The following is a 17,685-nucleotide window of genomic DNA, read 5'->3' on the forward strand; positions in this document are numbered from 1 at the left end:
TTCCTTTTTCGGTCGTTGATTGTGTGAGTTATATCGTGTGAAATGGATTGGTTTAATAATAATGTTTTTGTTATTGCATATTCACACAAATTTTGATGCTTTGTTCATTATATTGTAAACCAAAATAAACTATTCATAAACTTAAGATTTTGGCTATATAACACAGCCCTACGTACGAGGATATTTGCCAATCTGCCATTTCATATTTACAAAAAGCAACTAAAATACGATTTGACCATTTCATTACTAAGCTCTTCCAGACATTTAAATTCAAAACAAACTACTTGTTTAATTGAAGGAATATAAAGTGGGAATTTCAATCGATTCCAGATTGATGTATCGTTACACCCCTAGTGATCAGATCAACAGGGTCAGCTGTGGTCATCTTATCTCTCAAAGTTTTCTTCAGAATGATAAGCAGGCACACACAGGAATATCTTTACAACATGTGGAAGGCTGTACCACCTGAACTTCCTTTTGTTGTTGTAGTTTTTGCCTGTAAAGCCATGGTATCTATTACTGCTCACACTGCCACAACTACAAACAAATGACATCTGCTGCTGCTAGAGGGACAAAGCATGTGCAGCAGACTGTCACATGGTGTTTATTAAGGCACTAGAGCAACACTTGAAGTAACTCTATGGGTATTTGGACTGACTGCAGGCCCAGAGTCGCACTTTAAATACAAATTTGGTACAGATTTTTTTCCATTATTCATTGCAGATTGCAGTCAAGAGCTAATTTCAGAAGCATGAGGTCACACATGCAAACTGGTTCTCTCTTTAATCATGCAAAGCTGAAGAGATGTTGCTCAGACGCTGTTCAGTGTTTGTGTATTTTTTTTGTTTTAATACTTATGATAGGTTACGCAGTGTTGCGTGCCTCAGGCCAGCGAGGCTGGAGCAGTGCAAGGTCCTGTGAAAATCCACATCAGGTGCATCTGATGAGCTTCAGGTTAATGTAGATGTATTGCTGTGAAACACTGACAGGAAGAGTAATCAAACTTTGACCCATGTTTCCTAGGCCACCCTCATCATCAAGGGAGATGGAGTCAGTTAAATCGAGCAGCTCGTTCATCATTTCCACTATTGCAGTAACTCTCATCCAACACAAGTGTGCAGACATTTTATTTCTGCACATTTGTGTTTGAGCGTGTCTGGATTTGATTTGCATTCATTATTTGGATGCGAAAACAACATTTTAATGACACAAGGTCTCCAGATACACACACACACACACACACACACACACACACACACACACACACACACACACACACACACGTAAAGCAAAATCCTTTTTGTCATGCTTAAGTGAAGGAACAAAATGTTTTTCTTAAAAGATAACACTGTAAAGACTTTGTGAAAACTGACCCACATCAACAAGGTGGGAGTTTGTGGGTTATACTGGTAGGAGGCACATTTGTTATTCTGTGGCACATCCCACAGCCCCACAGTTCAACTCTTCACGTCTACAGTGGATGGCTATTAGAGAGTCCACTAATATTATCCATTAGAGGTTCTAGCTAATAATGGTCTTTTGCTCAACTGGCTTTATTCAAACATAATAAAAGAAGAGAGCAAGGAGAACTACATAGGGGATTCTTTGAACAACACAAGGAAACATTTAACACAGACACAGTGTAATATGGAACCGCATAATCTGGTCCCATTCCTCAACAATTAGTCTACTGGAAATTTCTTGGACGCAGAAATGACGTTTCCTATGAATTTTTTTGTGATTGAATCTTCAGGCCTCGTGGATGGAATAAAGCTTGGTCGCTAAAAGTTGCATTTTGGGCAATTTGAGTAATTAGCATAATATGCTAGTTAAGGGTAGAGAGTGCAGGTGAATAGGGTAAAAAGAATGAACACAATTGTAGTATGTTTAATGGTGTTTAGTGTTATTGTGTTGTATGTTTAATTGAAGTGCTTGTGGTGTCATGGTTGCATTTTAATGTTGCAGAGAAGCCAAATACAAATACCACTAAAGTGGACAATAAAATCTAGTCTTATCTGAAAGCGATTTTTCTTAACTACACCGTGGGTTGCCCCTGGTACCGGAGGCTCTTGTGTTCAAAAGGATAAAAGAAATTGCAATTTCATGCAAGCATAAAGAGATGTCGCCCACGTGTGACATGTATGTTGTTTACCAGTGGTATATTAAATTAGGACATGCTCTGATTGTGACCGTTTCTGTTAGCTGATAAATGTGGCAGTACCCTCTGGGTTCTGGTTTTTGTAGTTCTTTGTAGTGTGCAGCAGGGCCTTCAAAGTTGAGAGGTCACACACTTCAGTGGACGTAGCTAATCCTGTCATCTGGTCTTCTGTCTGAATGCCTCGGTGATGAAAGGTGTTAGAGCTTCGGTTACTAGTCTAGGTGTCAGTTTATGGCCATTACACAGCACGGCTTGGCGGGTAGTCTGGATGAGGGAGGCTGAGTAATGAGCTGTTGGCTATTGAATGTACTCTTGACACACACACACACACACACACACACACACACACACACACACACACACACACACACACACACACACACACACACACACACTGGACTGTGACTTTGGTGTCCACGGAGGAATATTTCAGTTTCCCATTCAGTTGTGTGTTCCTTTAGGAGTGATCCGACCGTACAGTTCTCCTGTATTTGCATGTTGATGCTCTGCACTGCACCAAGAAAAAGAACAGGCTAAGTTGCATCGCATTTGAGTGTTGTAGTCCAACAGCTTGACCACAAAATGCAGTCTTTGTAATTGTTGTAATTTGTAATGAAGGGTAAAACCAAAAGAAATGCACTGACTGTGTTTTTCTTTTTTCTCGGAACAGATCGTGAGGACCAATCAATCCTTTGCACGTAAGTACCACAACTCTTAACTCTCTATTAATCGTCCTCCTCTCCTCTCCAGAGGTCACTTCTCTGTTGGGACAGATGATCTGTTCGTTAGGGTGGTTCTGGCAATAAAGCAGCTTAATGGGCTGCAAAATGAAACCGTCTTAAGATGAAGATTGTACAAGCTGCACCTTAAGAGGGTTATCTCATATTACCTTCTGTAAAGACAAGGTCTTCTGCATCCCTGTTCCTCTCCCCCTGAGTCAGTTGGCCAGCTCCCGTCACCCTGCTGTTTTATTTAAGGACTGGTTTCAAATAGCTTTTTTGTGGAGGCTGGGTTGTGCAGCAGCTCTACCAAGCACTGAGGGAGTTATGAGTGCGGTTTGGGGCCCTGACTTCATCTTCTTTGGCAGAGAGTAATTAAGTGGCACACTCTTTGAATGTGGCTTGCGTTGCGCTGCCAATGAAAAAGACAAGCGTCGTTGCATAATCTTTCCTAAATTCAGAAAACGACACCCCCTGTTGGTGACAGTGGAGCCATTTTAGCAGTGTTACCCACTGTTTAATAAGTAGGGTAAAAAACAAAGAGACTGCATCGACTTTGCGACAACCACTTTTCCACTTAACCACTTGTACTCAAGTTAAAATGCCACAAGCATATTTAGCATAGCTTATTTATTATAGACGCTCTTTGTGTAGTTATGTGGTTCAGCAGTGATGTGTTCAAAATAACTTTTGCAGACCCGTGTCTTGTGTGAACGGCCAGTTCCAGGTATTTACTGTACTTGTGTTTGTAGTTTGTAATAGTTGTATATGAAGTATCATAAATAATATGAACCTGTGTGAAGTATCCTGTGTCATACACAGGATTTAAGGGTGAAGGAAGTCACTGTAGTCATCAGCACCACAATATGCAACCAAGGGCTAAAATGCTAACAAAATGCCTGTTGCTGGGAAAAAAAACATAAGATTTAAGCATGCCAAAGGATTATTTTAGCACCAGGGAGGACGTCAGCTGTTAATAAGCTATTGCTAGTTATGTGTTAGCAAGCTAAGGTGCTTGCAAAGAAAATACTGCATAGCTTTCTGATTTATCCATTTTCTACTGTTACCCTTAGAATGCTTTAGCTTAACTTACAGAAATATAGTTAGCCTTAAACTGACATACAGTATGTGATGACAAAAGTCAGTGCACACATAACGTTAGGTCCGGCAGCTCATAAAAACTGAGTTCTGTGTTCTTTACCCTGTTGTTAGTGCAGCCCACCACACAGCAGCTTTTAGGCATTTTTCAGTTGTTTGCTAGCTAGAAGGAAATTGACGAGGAACACCTTGACGCAATACAAAGTCAATGGAGTGCGATGAATTGCGTTCCCCTCCGGTGTGGGTGGGACTTCAATGCGCCCTGTCTCTATGTCTATATGCTGCATCCCAAAGAACAGACCAGTTGAAACAGCAGTTAAAAACTGTTGACCCTCTGACGTGTGAGAGTTCTTAGGGAATGATCAACAGAAGATGATTGAGATGTCCTGCCAAATGTGACCTCGTAACCCTGCATGTTCACAGCTTATCTATAGAAGAAAAAAAGGATAACGTGGGAAAGTCAGCTTTTTTTTTTCATAAGGAATATTCCAACACTATACAATTATGAAGGCATAAAGCTGAACGTAGATGTGTAACTTACTTGACCTATATATGCTATGTGTGAAAGTCAGCTAATGTTTTCTTCTATGAGAAATATTCCAACACTATAAAACTATGAAGACATCAAGCCAAACTTAGTTGACCTACATATATTCTATGCCTGCATCCTGTGTTTGAGGACTCGCCCATCGACTGCAGTGGTCTATGTGCAGTAGAGTTAATAGCCAGCTAGACTAAAGCCACCGGTATGTAGCTAGATGTAGTGTTGCTTGCCTGGTTTCGATGTTGGCTCTGATGGACTCTTGTAGCTGACTGTGGGAGCTGTGGATGGCTCTGCCTGAACAGAGCTATCATTACAGACGGCTCAAAAGCAGAGCATGGAAACTTTGGAGACCCACCAAACCACAGGGTTCTCCAGTAAAACAGGCTGACAGGCGAATGGATGGATTTAGGAAACAACAACATATAGCTTGATGGTTGTCCACTCTCTCTACCTCTATCCCTTCTTTTCTCTTTGTTTATTCTTTCCTTGGCTTCATTCAATCCCTCTTGACCACCATAATGACTAGTTATTTTGGTTAGGGGTTTATTGTGTTTTGTCTCTACCTTGCTAAATTGTGGACAACTTACACAGATTATTTCCTGTAATGTGGCTATGCCTCACAACCATAGACTGTAATAATATTGGATGAAGCTTCGGCTCTGAAAAGTGATACCATTTAATTTTTAGCAGGGGGTGACTTCACTGGCTTCTATAGAAGTCTATGGGAAAATTACCCCACTTTTGATTTATTACCTCAATAAACATTTTCATAATTAGTTTACGGTCTCAATTGCTAGTTTCAAGTCTTCTTCAATACAGCATGATGTTCATTTAGTATAAAGTAAAGTAATAAAGCAGGGGCTGCTTTAAGACCTGTCAATCAGGACAGAGGCTTAGCATTGCTAACTATGGCACTGTGTACATTAACGTAGGCCTGAACTTGTTTTGGGGCACTGTTCATGTTTTTGTCTTGTCTTTAAAATCTCTCTCTGAACTTTGACCCTTTCACTGTGTGTTTTCACTTCAAAGTTAATTGGAACATTTTGGTCACCTAAAAATGTCTTGTTCAGCGTTCGGTAGCACCTTGCCAACCAAGGCTAGCTAGCTAGCACTAGCTGGTAACTTAGGGGAAAGTCTGCTGATGTTCTTTACTGCCGTACATGCAGATGAATGGCGGGCAGTACCCGGAGGTCTGCGTTCACCAGCCGGTAAATCATAAATAAAATGAAAATAAATCTTCATAAAGCTTTGAAAATCGTCAACTTTCCCTCTTTAGCATTTAGATTAGCGCCATTGAAACCATACGCAACACTAGCATGGCTGCGTCATCCTCCCCAGTTCCACCCTCTTGTCAAAAATCGTCACGTCCGGTTTCAAAAAACCGAGATGGCGACCACCATATTGCCAAATGGCTTCATGGCTTCAAAACCAATGGGTGACGTCACTGTTGCTGCGTGCATTATTTTTACAGTCTATGCTCACAACTAAACGCCTGTAATTTATGATTGCAAACAAAGGGTGTCGTAATTATTTGTTGAAAGTGAAACTGAAGTGAAAACAAAGTGTGCTTCTTTTCCCTCATTCATTCTTTATTCACTCACACTTTTGCTCCCTCTGTCTGCCCATGCTGTGTCTCCCCTTTGTTTTCAGAGGTGAATCAGGAGCTGGCAAGACCGAGAACACGAAGAAGGTCATCCAGTACCTGGCCCACGTTGCCTCGTCACACAAAGGACGCAAAGACCACAACATTCCTGTGAGAGCCCCACTGCCTACACTTTTCCCTCTACTCCTCTCCACTCCTCTCCTCTCCTCTCCTCTCCTTTCCTCTCCTTGTCTCTTCTCCTCTCCTCGTCTCCTCTCTTCTCCTCCTTTCTCATAGCCGTCTGTTAAGGCGCTGACACACCAACCCAATTATCGGCCGTCAGACAGTCTGGCGAGGTCGATGACTCGAGTCTGTTCGGTGCATTCCGTGCCGTCATCAGTCGGAGGAGCCGTCGGCATTCATTTGGGCTGATTTGACTTGTTGAATTGGCCAGTGGGCAGTCGGACTCAATGACCAATGACCAGTAATGACGAGCTGGATGGGCGTGAAGAATGGCTCTCAAAATCTGACGGAAATCTTTTAAACTGACCTTTGTCGATCTGAAATGAAGACAGATTCAGCAACTGCACGGCCTATTTCTCGCTTAAAATGTTTTCAGAAACACGTTTCGGTGAACTATTTTCGTAAAATACGAGATCGTATTCTGAACGAGCCGCCATTATGGTCTGGCTTTGGAATTCGGGAGAAGCCAGACCCACGTGACGCGCTCGTCCAATCAGCTGCTAAATGTTTTGGGCGACAATACAGATTAGCGCCGCCTGCTGTTATGGAGATGTATTACGCGCAGAACGTACGCTCAAGTCGGCGTCGCTTCGGTGTGTTCCAAGGCACTTTTTTGACCAACTCGGAGACACTGATCAGTCCGACTGTCTTTTCTGTCAACAGTCGGTCGTCGGGTTGGTGTGTCAGAGCCTTTGAATATAAAGCCAGCAGCCGATTAGGTTAGTATAGCAGAAAGACTGCAAGCCTTGCTCTGTCCAACAGTAACAAAATCCACAGTACTAGGGCTAAAGGATTTGGGGAAAATATCTAACTTGGATTTTTCTTGGATCGCAATTACGATTCGATTTATGATTCTTTAAAAAAAATAAGTTCAATTTTCACTGTGTAACAGATAAAACATGTCATGGAGCATTATAACATGAAACACCGTCAAAACTGCTCTATATTCTTATGCAGGGATGAGAACATAGATATTAATTGCCAGCAATAAGTGTTTTTAAACATTAAAAAGGCAAACACAGAACATTTATCACAAAAAGCCAAAGTTATAATAATAATTATAAAAAAAACCTATTCCAATAAAAAATATCACTACTTTCCTGTAAACTGATATTTCCGATATGCCTCAGTTCAATAGCAGCATCTACATATTGCATCTTCTACGATCACGTTAAATAAAGTCATCCACTGAAAATGGGACATTTCTGTAAACGATCTGTGATATGTAACATTATTCCAGCATTTATCTTATGAAAAAAAACAGTACATCTTGCCGTCTGTTAAGGCGCTGACACACCAACCCAATTATCGGCCGTCAGACAGTCTGGCGAGGTCGATGACTCGAGTCTGTTCGGTGCATTCCGTGCCGTCATCAGTCGGAGGAGCCGTCGGCATTCATTTGGGCTGATTTGACTTGTTGAATTGGCCAGTGGGCAGTCGGACTCAATGACCAATGACCAGTAATGACGAGCTGGATGGGCGTGAAGAATGGCTCTCAAAATCTGACGGAAATCTTTTAAACTGACCTTTGTCGATCTGAAATGAAGACAGATTCAGCAACTGCACGGCCTATTTCTCGCTTAAAATGTTTTCAGAAACACGTTTCGGTGAACTATTTTCGTAAAATACGAGATCGTATTCTGAACGAGCCGCCATTATGGTCTGGCTTTGGAATTCGGGAGACGCCAGACCCACGTGACGCGTTCGTCCAATCAGCTGCTAAATGTTTTGGGCGACAATACAGATTAGCGCCGCCTGCTGTTATGGAGATGTATTACGCGCAGAACGTACGCTCAAGTCGGCGTCGCTTCGGTGTGTTCCAAGGCACTTTTTTGACCAACTCGGAGACACTGATCAGTCCGACTGTCTTTTCTGTCAACAGTCGGTCGTCGGGTTGGTGTGTCAGAGCCTTTGAATATAAAGCCAGCAGCCGATTAGGTTAGTATAGCAGAAAGACTGCAAGCCTTGCTCTGTCCAACAGTAACAAAATCCACAGTACTAGGGCTAAAGGATTTGGGGAAAATATCTAACTTGGATTTTTCTTGGATCGCAATTACGATTCGATTTATGATTCTTTAAAAAAAATAAGTTCAATTTTCACTGTGTAACAGATAAAACATGTCATGGAGCATTATAACATGAAACACCGTCAAAACTGCTCTATATTCTTATGCAGGGATGAGAACATAGATATTAATTGCCAGCAATAAGTGTTTTTAAACATTAAAAAGGCAAACACAGAACATTCATCACAAAAGCCAAAGTTATAATAATAATTATAAAAAAAACCTATTCCAATAAAAAATATCACTACTTTCCTGTAAACTGATATTTCCGATATGCCTCAGTTCAATAGCAGCATCTACATATTGCATCTTCTGCGATCACGTTAAATAAAGTCATCCACTGAAAATGGGACATTTCTGTAAACGATCTGTGATATGTAACATTATTCCAGCATTTATCTTATGAAAAAAAACAGTACATCTAATAATAAAAAGAGGAATAAAATATGTCAAACCAAATGTTACACCAAACAATCAACTAAATATCACACATTCGATTAATCGCGGTCTTCACGATTAACTAATTGCATTCTTTCAAAATAACGATTAATCGTTCAGCCCTATACAATACAAATAAAACAGCAAATTGACATTTTTTACACTTCTGTTTTTGCACAGATTAACTGAACACGATTTAACGTGTTCATTAGTGAGCTATAGAGAAGTCAGCAGTGGCAGGGGGATTTTGTTTGGACAGAGACAGGCTAGCTGTTTCCCCCTGTTTCCAGTCATTGTGCTAAGCTAAGCTAACCTGCTGCTGGCTGTAGCTTCATATTTACTGTACAGACATGAGAGTGGTATCGATCTTCTTATGTCACTCTCTGCCAAAAAGCGCTAAGTGTATAAGTGTATTTCCCAACATGTCAAACTATTGAATTTTTGAACTGTAATTTGTTAATGTGTTCTAGTGAAAATTAAAGTGCATAGCTTAGTTTTGATATTCTGCTGATAAGGTGTGTGTATTAATCCACAGCTAATCTAATAGATTTTAATTTAGCCTGAGTGGTCGTTCCTCCTGCTTCATGTCATCTGTTGCCATTCTGCGAGAGTGTAACCAACGCTGGGCCTAGTGTGTACTGGTGTTCTGTTTCCTGTGGCTTGTGTCTGACATAAGCAATCAGGTTTTAACACTTGCATTTGTTTATCCATAACAAACAGCCCGAATCTCCCAAAGCATTCAAGCTCCAGGCAAGTGTATCTCCCGCTTTCTCAAAAATGTGTGTGTGGTCCGTTTTGGGTGTTTGTGTGAATGTGCATGCCCTTCTTCTCTAAATCTCGGCCGCTTCCATAATGATGTTGACGGACTAATCTAAGCTTCTCTCTTCATGAGGTATGTGTTTGTGCTGGCTCTGTCTTCTCACATAATTATTAGAAGCCCACTGAATCTGCCAATAAACCAGCAGGCTCATGATGCTGAAACACTGTGTTTTATCAGTTGGTTTCGGGTTTATTAGAACAGTTGGAAATAGAAGGTGTTTTATTAGAAACACATGTCAGGCAAATCCAAAAGAATAGGTCATTAAAACTGTTGACATTAAGTGCCTGTCGAGCATTTCCTGACTCTTTGTAGGTCCATCAGCCTTCTGTTTCTGGGATTTATACATGGTGTTTAAGAGGAGCACATGAACTGTGAAATCAGACCACAGCCACACTAAACATCTCTCCTCAAAAGTTTAATGCCCAGCTTTGTCTTTATACATTTTAGTGAAGTAACTATATGATACTACATGTAAAATGAAGATATCAAAGATGATGAAACATGTTGGCAGTTAATCAAATCTTTCATATGTTCATGCATGTCTTCCATTGGTGATGTACTTTAGATGCATGTGTGTAGTTAATAATCCTTCCTTGGATTGTGGTGGCACCTGGATCGCGGCTGCGCCTGCTGCTGTTGTCCTGCTCAACGGCCACTGCTTCTGCTATTATTTGTATTATTAGTTGTAGTTCTATTATCTTTACTGTTATTATTATTGCCACTGTTCATCATGTCATTCCATTATACCCACTGCTATAATAATAATAAGTAATATTCTACAATTTCCCAGAAGTATCACAAATGAGACTATGCTAACACATTACTAAACTGCATCTTCTGTTTCTTGTTTTCTCTACAAAACTTGATATTTTCTGGCTCACCTCTTCTCAGATTCTTGATTTATCCAGCAGCTATTTTTCTTTCTCCCCTAAACCAAATCCTGATGTTTCTGTGTCCTCTCTAAATTTAATAACTAAAGAAGCAGAGTCTTGGCTGCAACCTATAACCTGCAGCTTTAAGCACACACAATCCGAGTGAATGCTAGTTTAATGTGCTTTGTTTCAGTAGCCGTAACTCAAGGCATCAGTGCTCCCCTGCCAGAGTATACGATCCACACTCACCTCCTTAATGCTGCTTTCCTTCTGCGTTGCATTACGGCTGCCTCTGAGCAGAGGCCAAAGGAATGTAGAACCAGGGATCGAGGCAGAGCGAAGATAGGTTGGAGGAGAGAGGTTTGGAAAGGGGGAAGATGAAGTAGTGGAGAAGAGGTAAAGCAGACCCAGAGGGGAAAGAGACTTTCGTATTTCTCTCAGTGAGAAAGACAAATGGGAATGGTTTATTCTTTAGTTACACAGAGACGTATGCACTGGTTTCTGTGTTCTATTTCATTCAGAGCCTGAAAGATAAAGGAAGAAAATGAGGAGGAGGATCGTTACTTCTTATTTCCCTCAGTAAAACCCGACGCCCACGGTAGATGGGTTTTACTGGAGCTTTCCTGCAGTCAGGTTCAACACATTCAGACTTTCTATGCAGACCTCTAGCAGAGTGAGAGTCAGGGCCAGATGTACTAACGCTTTTGTGCCCACTTCAGGCGTATTTGTTTCGCAACGTGCGCGTAAAAGCATGGCGAGGTATGTACAAACAGGCCACACTGAGGTAAAAGCACAGACTGCCTGTCGCGGGAACTGAAAATGGCATATTGCGCTTTTCTGTGTCATGCATATGCATTCATGGGAGGGTCGAGGGGACAGTGGGAGTTTCCCATAAAGAGATGGGAGGGGAAGCGTAAAGTGCGCCTAATTATGTATTCAGCGGTATGTACAAAAACCGCCCGTGAAAGCGCGCCTCTATTTTGCAGTGAAAATTCTCCGCCTCTTAAAAGCAGGTGTAAACCTGGATGCGGGTTTCCTCGTATATGCCTCCTGGTGAATGGCAGCAGTAATTGGAGCAAGACAAAGATAGGCCAAGGAGACGAGCTGAAAGGATTTTTGCCACAAGAATCACACTTTTTCAGTTGAGTGAACACGAAATCATCAAGCATTACAGATTAAGCAGCCACGCAAATATTACAGTTACTGGAATAAATCAAAGATGACATTGAATCTCCGACTCAGTGTTCACATTCCATTCCAGCAGTTGTTAAACTCCTCGCTACATTACAAATATTGGCATCAGGATCATTTCAAACAGTCATAGCATCAGCAGTGGGAATATCGCAGTCTGCTCTCAGCCGTATCATAGCACAAGTACTTAACGCTTTGCTACAGTGCAATTTACGGTATAGTGGGCAGAGAAAGGTGCTGATTACCTGATGAACTGCAGGTTTGGTAAATACGACGTAAACTGAAGTATCACAGCGTGCGCTTTCTGCAGGTTGGCCGTGGCGCTGATAACGCTACGTTCGCAAATGTACGTACATCTGGCCGTCAGAGTCTTATTGGCTTTTGTTCTGGAGCCTGTTTCCTCGTCGTACTGATCAAGTCTGAATAACTTCTTTAAGCGAGTTGAGTTGATGCTATAATATAGGGCCAAGGGAGACATTATTTCCCCACTTTTATTCACAATGTTTGCATGGCGATTTAGGACGCCATCTCATTCATCTTTGGATGTCCGTACTCTATTTCTGCTGCAAGTCAAAAAATTCACTGTCAGTTTCTTTTTACTTGCTTTCTGTTTAACAATACATCGAAGTAGGGCTATAGGTAGTGCCATTTTTCTTTCAATGGCCATTTTAAGCTGGTTTATAGCATCTGCCAGCCACTGGCAGATGCTATAAAAAAAATGTTCCCTCTGGGCAGTCAGAGTCCAGTATCATGGAGTCAGTTCAAGGCAAAACCTGATGTGCTGTAGGGGCTATTTCTGTCCTGCCACTGCCCTGGTTAGAGGAGATTGTGTCATGTGTAGGGGAAGTGTAGGGAACCGCCTATCTACCCAGGTTTTAAGATTTGGGAGGAAGCCATCATTACCATCATGGTGGTAAAGTCTTCGGATATATAGGGTATATCATCACAACCAAAGGAATGCGCAGGCCGGAAGAAGGCTCTCACTCATCGCCAAGAACGAACCACTCACTATAGGGCATGTGTCGAAACACACTCGCTGTATTGCCTTTGTGGTTTCACGAGTTTCTGTCGAACTGTTTGGATGTCTTGGCACATTGGACTTGTCGAGTTCCCCTGACAAAAATCACATTGTGCTGCAGTCGACTAAAGTAAAGCCAACAGAGCCTTGGTAAATTGCTGACTTTCCCTAAGATTGGTTTAGCATATTAACGTGGCTCCAATTTTTCTCTTGCTGCGAAGAATTGGTTTTGTCTCACCAGCTTGTGTATGTTTTTGCAGGCACAGAAATACGTGATAAATAGTGATAAAAAGATTCATTATGCGGTGCCAGACATAAGAAATGTTTGACAGCGATTTGGCTTCTTACCTCTCTGTCTTTCTCCACAGGGTGAGCTGGAACGCCAGCTCCTGCAAGCCAACCCCATCCTCGAATCTTTTGGCAATGCCAAGACAGTGAAAAATGACAATTCGTCTCGCTTTGTGAGTTCACGGTTCCTGTTTAAATTATCATTTGTTTGATTTAAACATATGTACAGATACTATCCAGAAGGGAAACAGATTTACTCCACATTGACTGGCAGTGAAGTTTACATTTGCATTAAAAGATACGTATAAAGACATTTGTACATAATCTAATCCCAAACCCTCCTGCTTCATATTTTTTATCTCTGATCTTGTAGTGATGAGTTAAAGGAATTACAGCAATTGTCGCTCTAAGCATTTTAAATGTTTGCAAGACTAAAGTAAACCATGTGGCCGAAGTTAACCACCCTGGTGTTCAGTCCTCATGAATCACCGGCTGTCTCAGATGAGAAGCAATGAAGCCCAGTGGACAGATGGGCACACATATTCACACACACTACGTACACACATTCATTCACTGTCAGGAAACCACAGACATGCCTGAGATTCTTTCTTTTTAGACCTGGCTTTTCCTAATATGGGCATTTTGTTACACCACTGTGTCATCTGCAAGAATCCACAAAGTGGTATTTAGAATGCAACGGTGTCCAAAAGGAGAAGAAATATATGACAGATACATACACACACACACACACACACACACACACACAGAGTACAGTACAGCAACATCATATACTCTTTTTAATATGCATCTTGTTTCCTGCAGGGGAAGTTCATCAGAATCAACTTTGACGTCACAGGATACATTGTCGGGGCCAATATTGAAACTTGTATCCTTATTCCTGGGACAGGCTGAAGGAGCAGACGCTCAAATGATTGTTTTTAACACAACAAAGGAAGCTAAAAGACAGGGTACACATTGAGTTTAGATCTGAGAGCAGTGGTTAGGCTGTACGACTCACCACAGCTTATGCTCACCACAAGAATGTCAATCGCCGTTCAGCTTATTCTCCAGACAGAGCTAGAGGGGATCAAGCTCTAAAGAAACCAAGTTTTTACTGCTATTCCTCATTTTCATTCAAGTTTATTTATGCATCGTGAGGAAAATGAATGGTTATGGCTCCACAGGATAATACTTCTTTGTTGCAGGATTTGATTTCCCTGGTTCTTCTAAGATCTTGGATATCAACCTGATGTTCCTCATGAGCAGAAATTATGCAACAATGTGGTCTTTTTTTCTAATATTTACTACAACAGTGAAAGTATCAGTTTCCTATCAGGTTTTTTGTTCATGTTGTAATTTTCTTGTCCAGTCCTTAACCTTTGCTCTCAGACCTTTTGGAGAAGTCGAGGGCCATCAGACAGGCCAAAGATGAGAGGACCTTCCACATTTTCTACCGCCTGCTGGCAGGGGCTGGAGAGCATCTCCGGAGTGAGTGTCTGACAACTGCTATAAGGATATACAAAAGTATCTCAGCAATGACAGTGAGGTTTATATGTTTGTGCCAGTTTGCTTCAGGCGAGGAACAGACCTAAAGTAAGCTGGTTTGAATTAGCACCGGCCAACTAATCTTTTTCCCTCGTTAACTTTTAATTTAGCTTGTTAGTACATTGTTTCATGATGATGCAATGTTTAGCTAGTGCATTTCTTTTATTACCCAGTGGATTTCAAAGGTTCCTTAATCTCTCCCTCACTCACTAGAGCAGAGGTGCCCAAATTCTTTCATATGAAGGGACAAAATGTATCTGGATGGAAGGCCACGGGCCAAAGACAAATGTTGAAAAAAGAATTCCATAATTCATGTCATTCTTCGTAGATAAAACGTATGTATTTCATTTACAGGGAGGTTTACATTGCCGTAAAACTCAGATTAATCACTTTTTATCGGCACAAAATGTATGTTTTGTAGTCATTAGGATTTTACAGCACTTTCAAAATAAGAGGAGAATAAGCATGAGCATGTCAAACTTGGCCCGCGGGCCCCAAATTGGGCGTTGTTTGGTGTTTTAAGCCCCCAACGTCGTTAGTAATTAAACTTAAACGGCTAATGTAAGTCCAAACTTGCGAGCTTCTCCTGTACTATACGGTAATTCCTCTACTATGAGACAGTAAGTCGCGTGGTCATGACACAATCGTTAGCCTATTTTTACAAAAACGTTTGCTAGGGAGCCATAACGTGAGGTACAAGGTAATGGAGCCTTTTATACATTGTCGTGTTTCTTTAGAAATAAACAACGGACAAATAAAGTCTTTAAACGCTTCAGATGTAAAGTTATTCGCTGTCAAGGTGACGTCAAAATGAATGGCAGTCAATGGGATGCTAACGGGAGGTGATGGCTTGTTAGCATCAAAATGGCGCCATAGGAGGTTCGCTTTGTGAAGAGAAGCTTACCCCCTTGGGATTAGGCAATGGTGAGGGTTAGGTGCCTTGAAGTCGACGTTGGGGGCTTAAAACACCATCAAGCAAAGTGGGCGGCCTTGCTCTAGATTCTAGATTGAATTGTCTTTAGTGAACATGTAACACATACTTCGCTGTAATGTTTCATCAAACAATCACTTAGATTGTTACTTTTGCCAAATGAGATGCTACAAATCTAGTTAAGACACAAATGATGACACAAATGAAGCATAGCGTAAGTTTTCTATTATCTCAGCTCATAGCTGATGGCTTGGCTGATTCCTTCTTTTGATTGGATTTCCAAATGGCGCGCTCTATTTAAAATGCTTTTCCCAGCGCGTGCGCGATCACGTAAGGCTTGTACCATGTGGACGCGCAGACAGTTTTGTTGTCATTACTTGACATTACTTAGAATTCGTCATGGGGGCGACAGAAACTATGCACTATAGCTTTAACAAACAGAAAGTATCCTAACATGCAGCACTGTACATTAACTTGGAAAAACATGCATCTTAAAACTAAAGCATATAAAGAAGGCTGGTTAAAATTAGCGTTAAAATACTCAAGAATGAACTTCTCTTTCTTTCCTTTCCTTCTCCAGCGGACCTGCTGCTCGAAGGCTTTAGCAACTACCGTTTCCTGTCAAATGGTAACATTACCATCCCTGGCCAGCAGGACAAAGATAATTTCCAAGAGACGCTGGATGCCATGCGCATCATGAGCTTCTCCCATGACGAGATTGTCTGTGAGTAGTACTTCCAGATGTGCCCTGAAACACAGTACTTTCTTATTCTCCTTCTCTTTCTATACTTAAATTGTTTCCTCTCTTAACTCTGCCATTACCTAATTCCCCCACTTCCCGGGATCACTAAAATGTTATCTTATCCTTGCCAGGCATGTTAAAGGTGGTCTCGGCAGTGCTGCAGTTTGGCAACATCGTCTTTAAGAAAGAGAGAAACACGGATCAGGCCTCTATGCCTGAGAACACAGGTAAACATCCAACATCCAGTCAAAGTAAAACAATGTACACACACCCTTCCTCGCTCGTGTCAGTCATGATTCATGAATCCAGGAAATGAGGTGACTGTGACGCTTCAGTTTCCACCACAACAGGTGTTGGAAACAGACCATCATTTCCACATATATATGTCAACACCATCAGGTGCTCCTGCAGTCTAGACTATACTGTAGTCACATACCTCGAATTAATATATAAAATAGTTAGTTTTATTAAATCTGCTGTCTGGTGGTCAGACCAGACCCATGAGAACTCACTTAAATGAAGCCCCTGACCCATTTTTGCGGTCTCAACTCAGACAGGAAATGCAGAATTTGGGTCATATATCCTGGATTGATAAGCCGTGTTTGATTGTGTGATTGTTTATTTGAGCACCAAACTTAAATCAGATTCTGAAGATAATAAAAAACACAAATAACGTTTTTTTTTTTTTATAAAATCTGAAATGTATACCAATCAATATGTTACATACTTTCTGCTTCCTCACTTTTTACTCCCAGTGGCGCAGAAGCTCTGCCACCTGCTTGGAATGAATGTAATGGAGTTCACCAGAGCTATCCTCACCCCGAGGATCAAAGTGGGGCGGGACTACGTACAGAAGGCACAGACCAAAGAACAGGTAAGGTGCCATCTATCTCTATCAATGAGGATGTTTGCATTCCATTTTCTATCCATTTTTTAGCTGTGAAGTGAAAAAACATCAAACGTTTGTTTAAAGTTTAATTCTAGTCTTTATAGAGGAGATATATACTGTATATATACGTATATATTATATTGGATTAGATTAGAATTGCTGACTCTCACCCTGGTTTTGTCCTCAGGCTGACTTTGCTGTTGAAGCCCTGGCCAAGGCAACATATGAGCGGCTGTTCCGCTGGCTGGTCCACCGCATCAACAAGGCCCTGGACAGGACCAAACGCCAGGGTGCATCTTTCATTGGCATCCTGGATATCGCTGGCTTTGAGATCTTTGAGGTGCTGATTGTGGTGCTATACTAACAAACTCATTTCCGCAAAACACAAACTGCCTTCTAGACATTTTGTTCCTTTACATGTGGATTAAGCTTAATCCAAAGATCCAGGTCGTCTGATCATTTGTAGTGTTTTATTGGTTTAATCAAAGTCATCTAAAGAAAAACAATCACCTTTACACAATGATCAGAAAGAAAACATGTC

The 17,685-nt window shown here is 41.4% G+C and overlaps 1 protein-coding gene across 4 annotated transcripts in view; it reads left to right on the forward strand.

Annotated features, from left to right (window-relative positions):
• LOC144529639 (myosin-10) overlaps positions 1–17,685 on the forward strand; it is a 90,056-nt gene that overhangs the window by 39,276 nt on the left and 33,095 nt on the right. For 3 of the 4 annotated variants that reach the window (XM_078268839.1, XM_078268841.1, XM_078268840.1), the window contains exons 4-13: positions 2,829–2,856; positions 6,170–6,272; positions 9,569–9,598; positions 13,118–13,210; positions 13,860–13,923; positions 14,427–14,525; positions 16,094–16,237; positions 16,387–16,482; positions 17,011–17,129; positions 17,332–17,484. In XM_078268839.1, coding sequence (XP_078124965.1) covers positions 2,829–2,856; positions 6,170–6,272; positions 9,569–9,598; positions 13,118–13,210; positions 13,860–13,923; positions 14,427–14,525; positions 16,094–16,237; positions 16,387–16,482; positions 17,011–17,129; positions 17,332–17,484 — 929 coding nt within the window. The remainder of the gene's footprint in view (positions 1–2,828; positions 2,857–6,169; positions 6,273–9,568; positions 9,599–13,117; positions 13,211–13,859; positions 13,924–14,426; positions 14,526–16,093; positions 16,238–16,386; positions 16,483–17,010; positions 17,130–17,331; positions 17,485–17,685) is intronic. The other variant, XM_078268842.1, reaches the window with a different exon arrangement.

Source organism: Sander vitreus, chromosome 15, assembly GCF_031162955.1.
Source record: "Sander vitreus isolate 19-12246 chromosome 15, sanVit1, whole genome shotgun sequence".
NCBI lineage: Eukaryota > Metazoa > Chordata > Actinopteri > Perciformes > Percidae > Sander > Sander vitreus.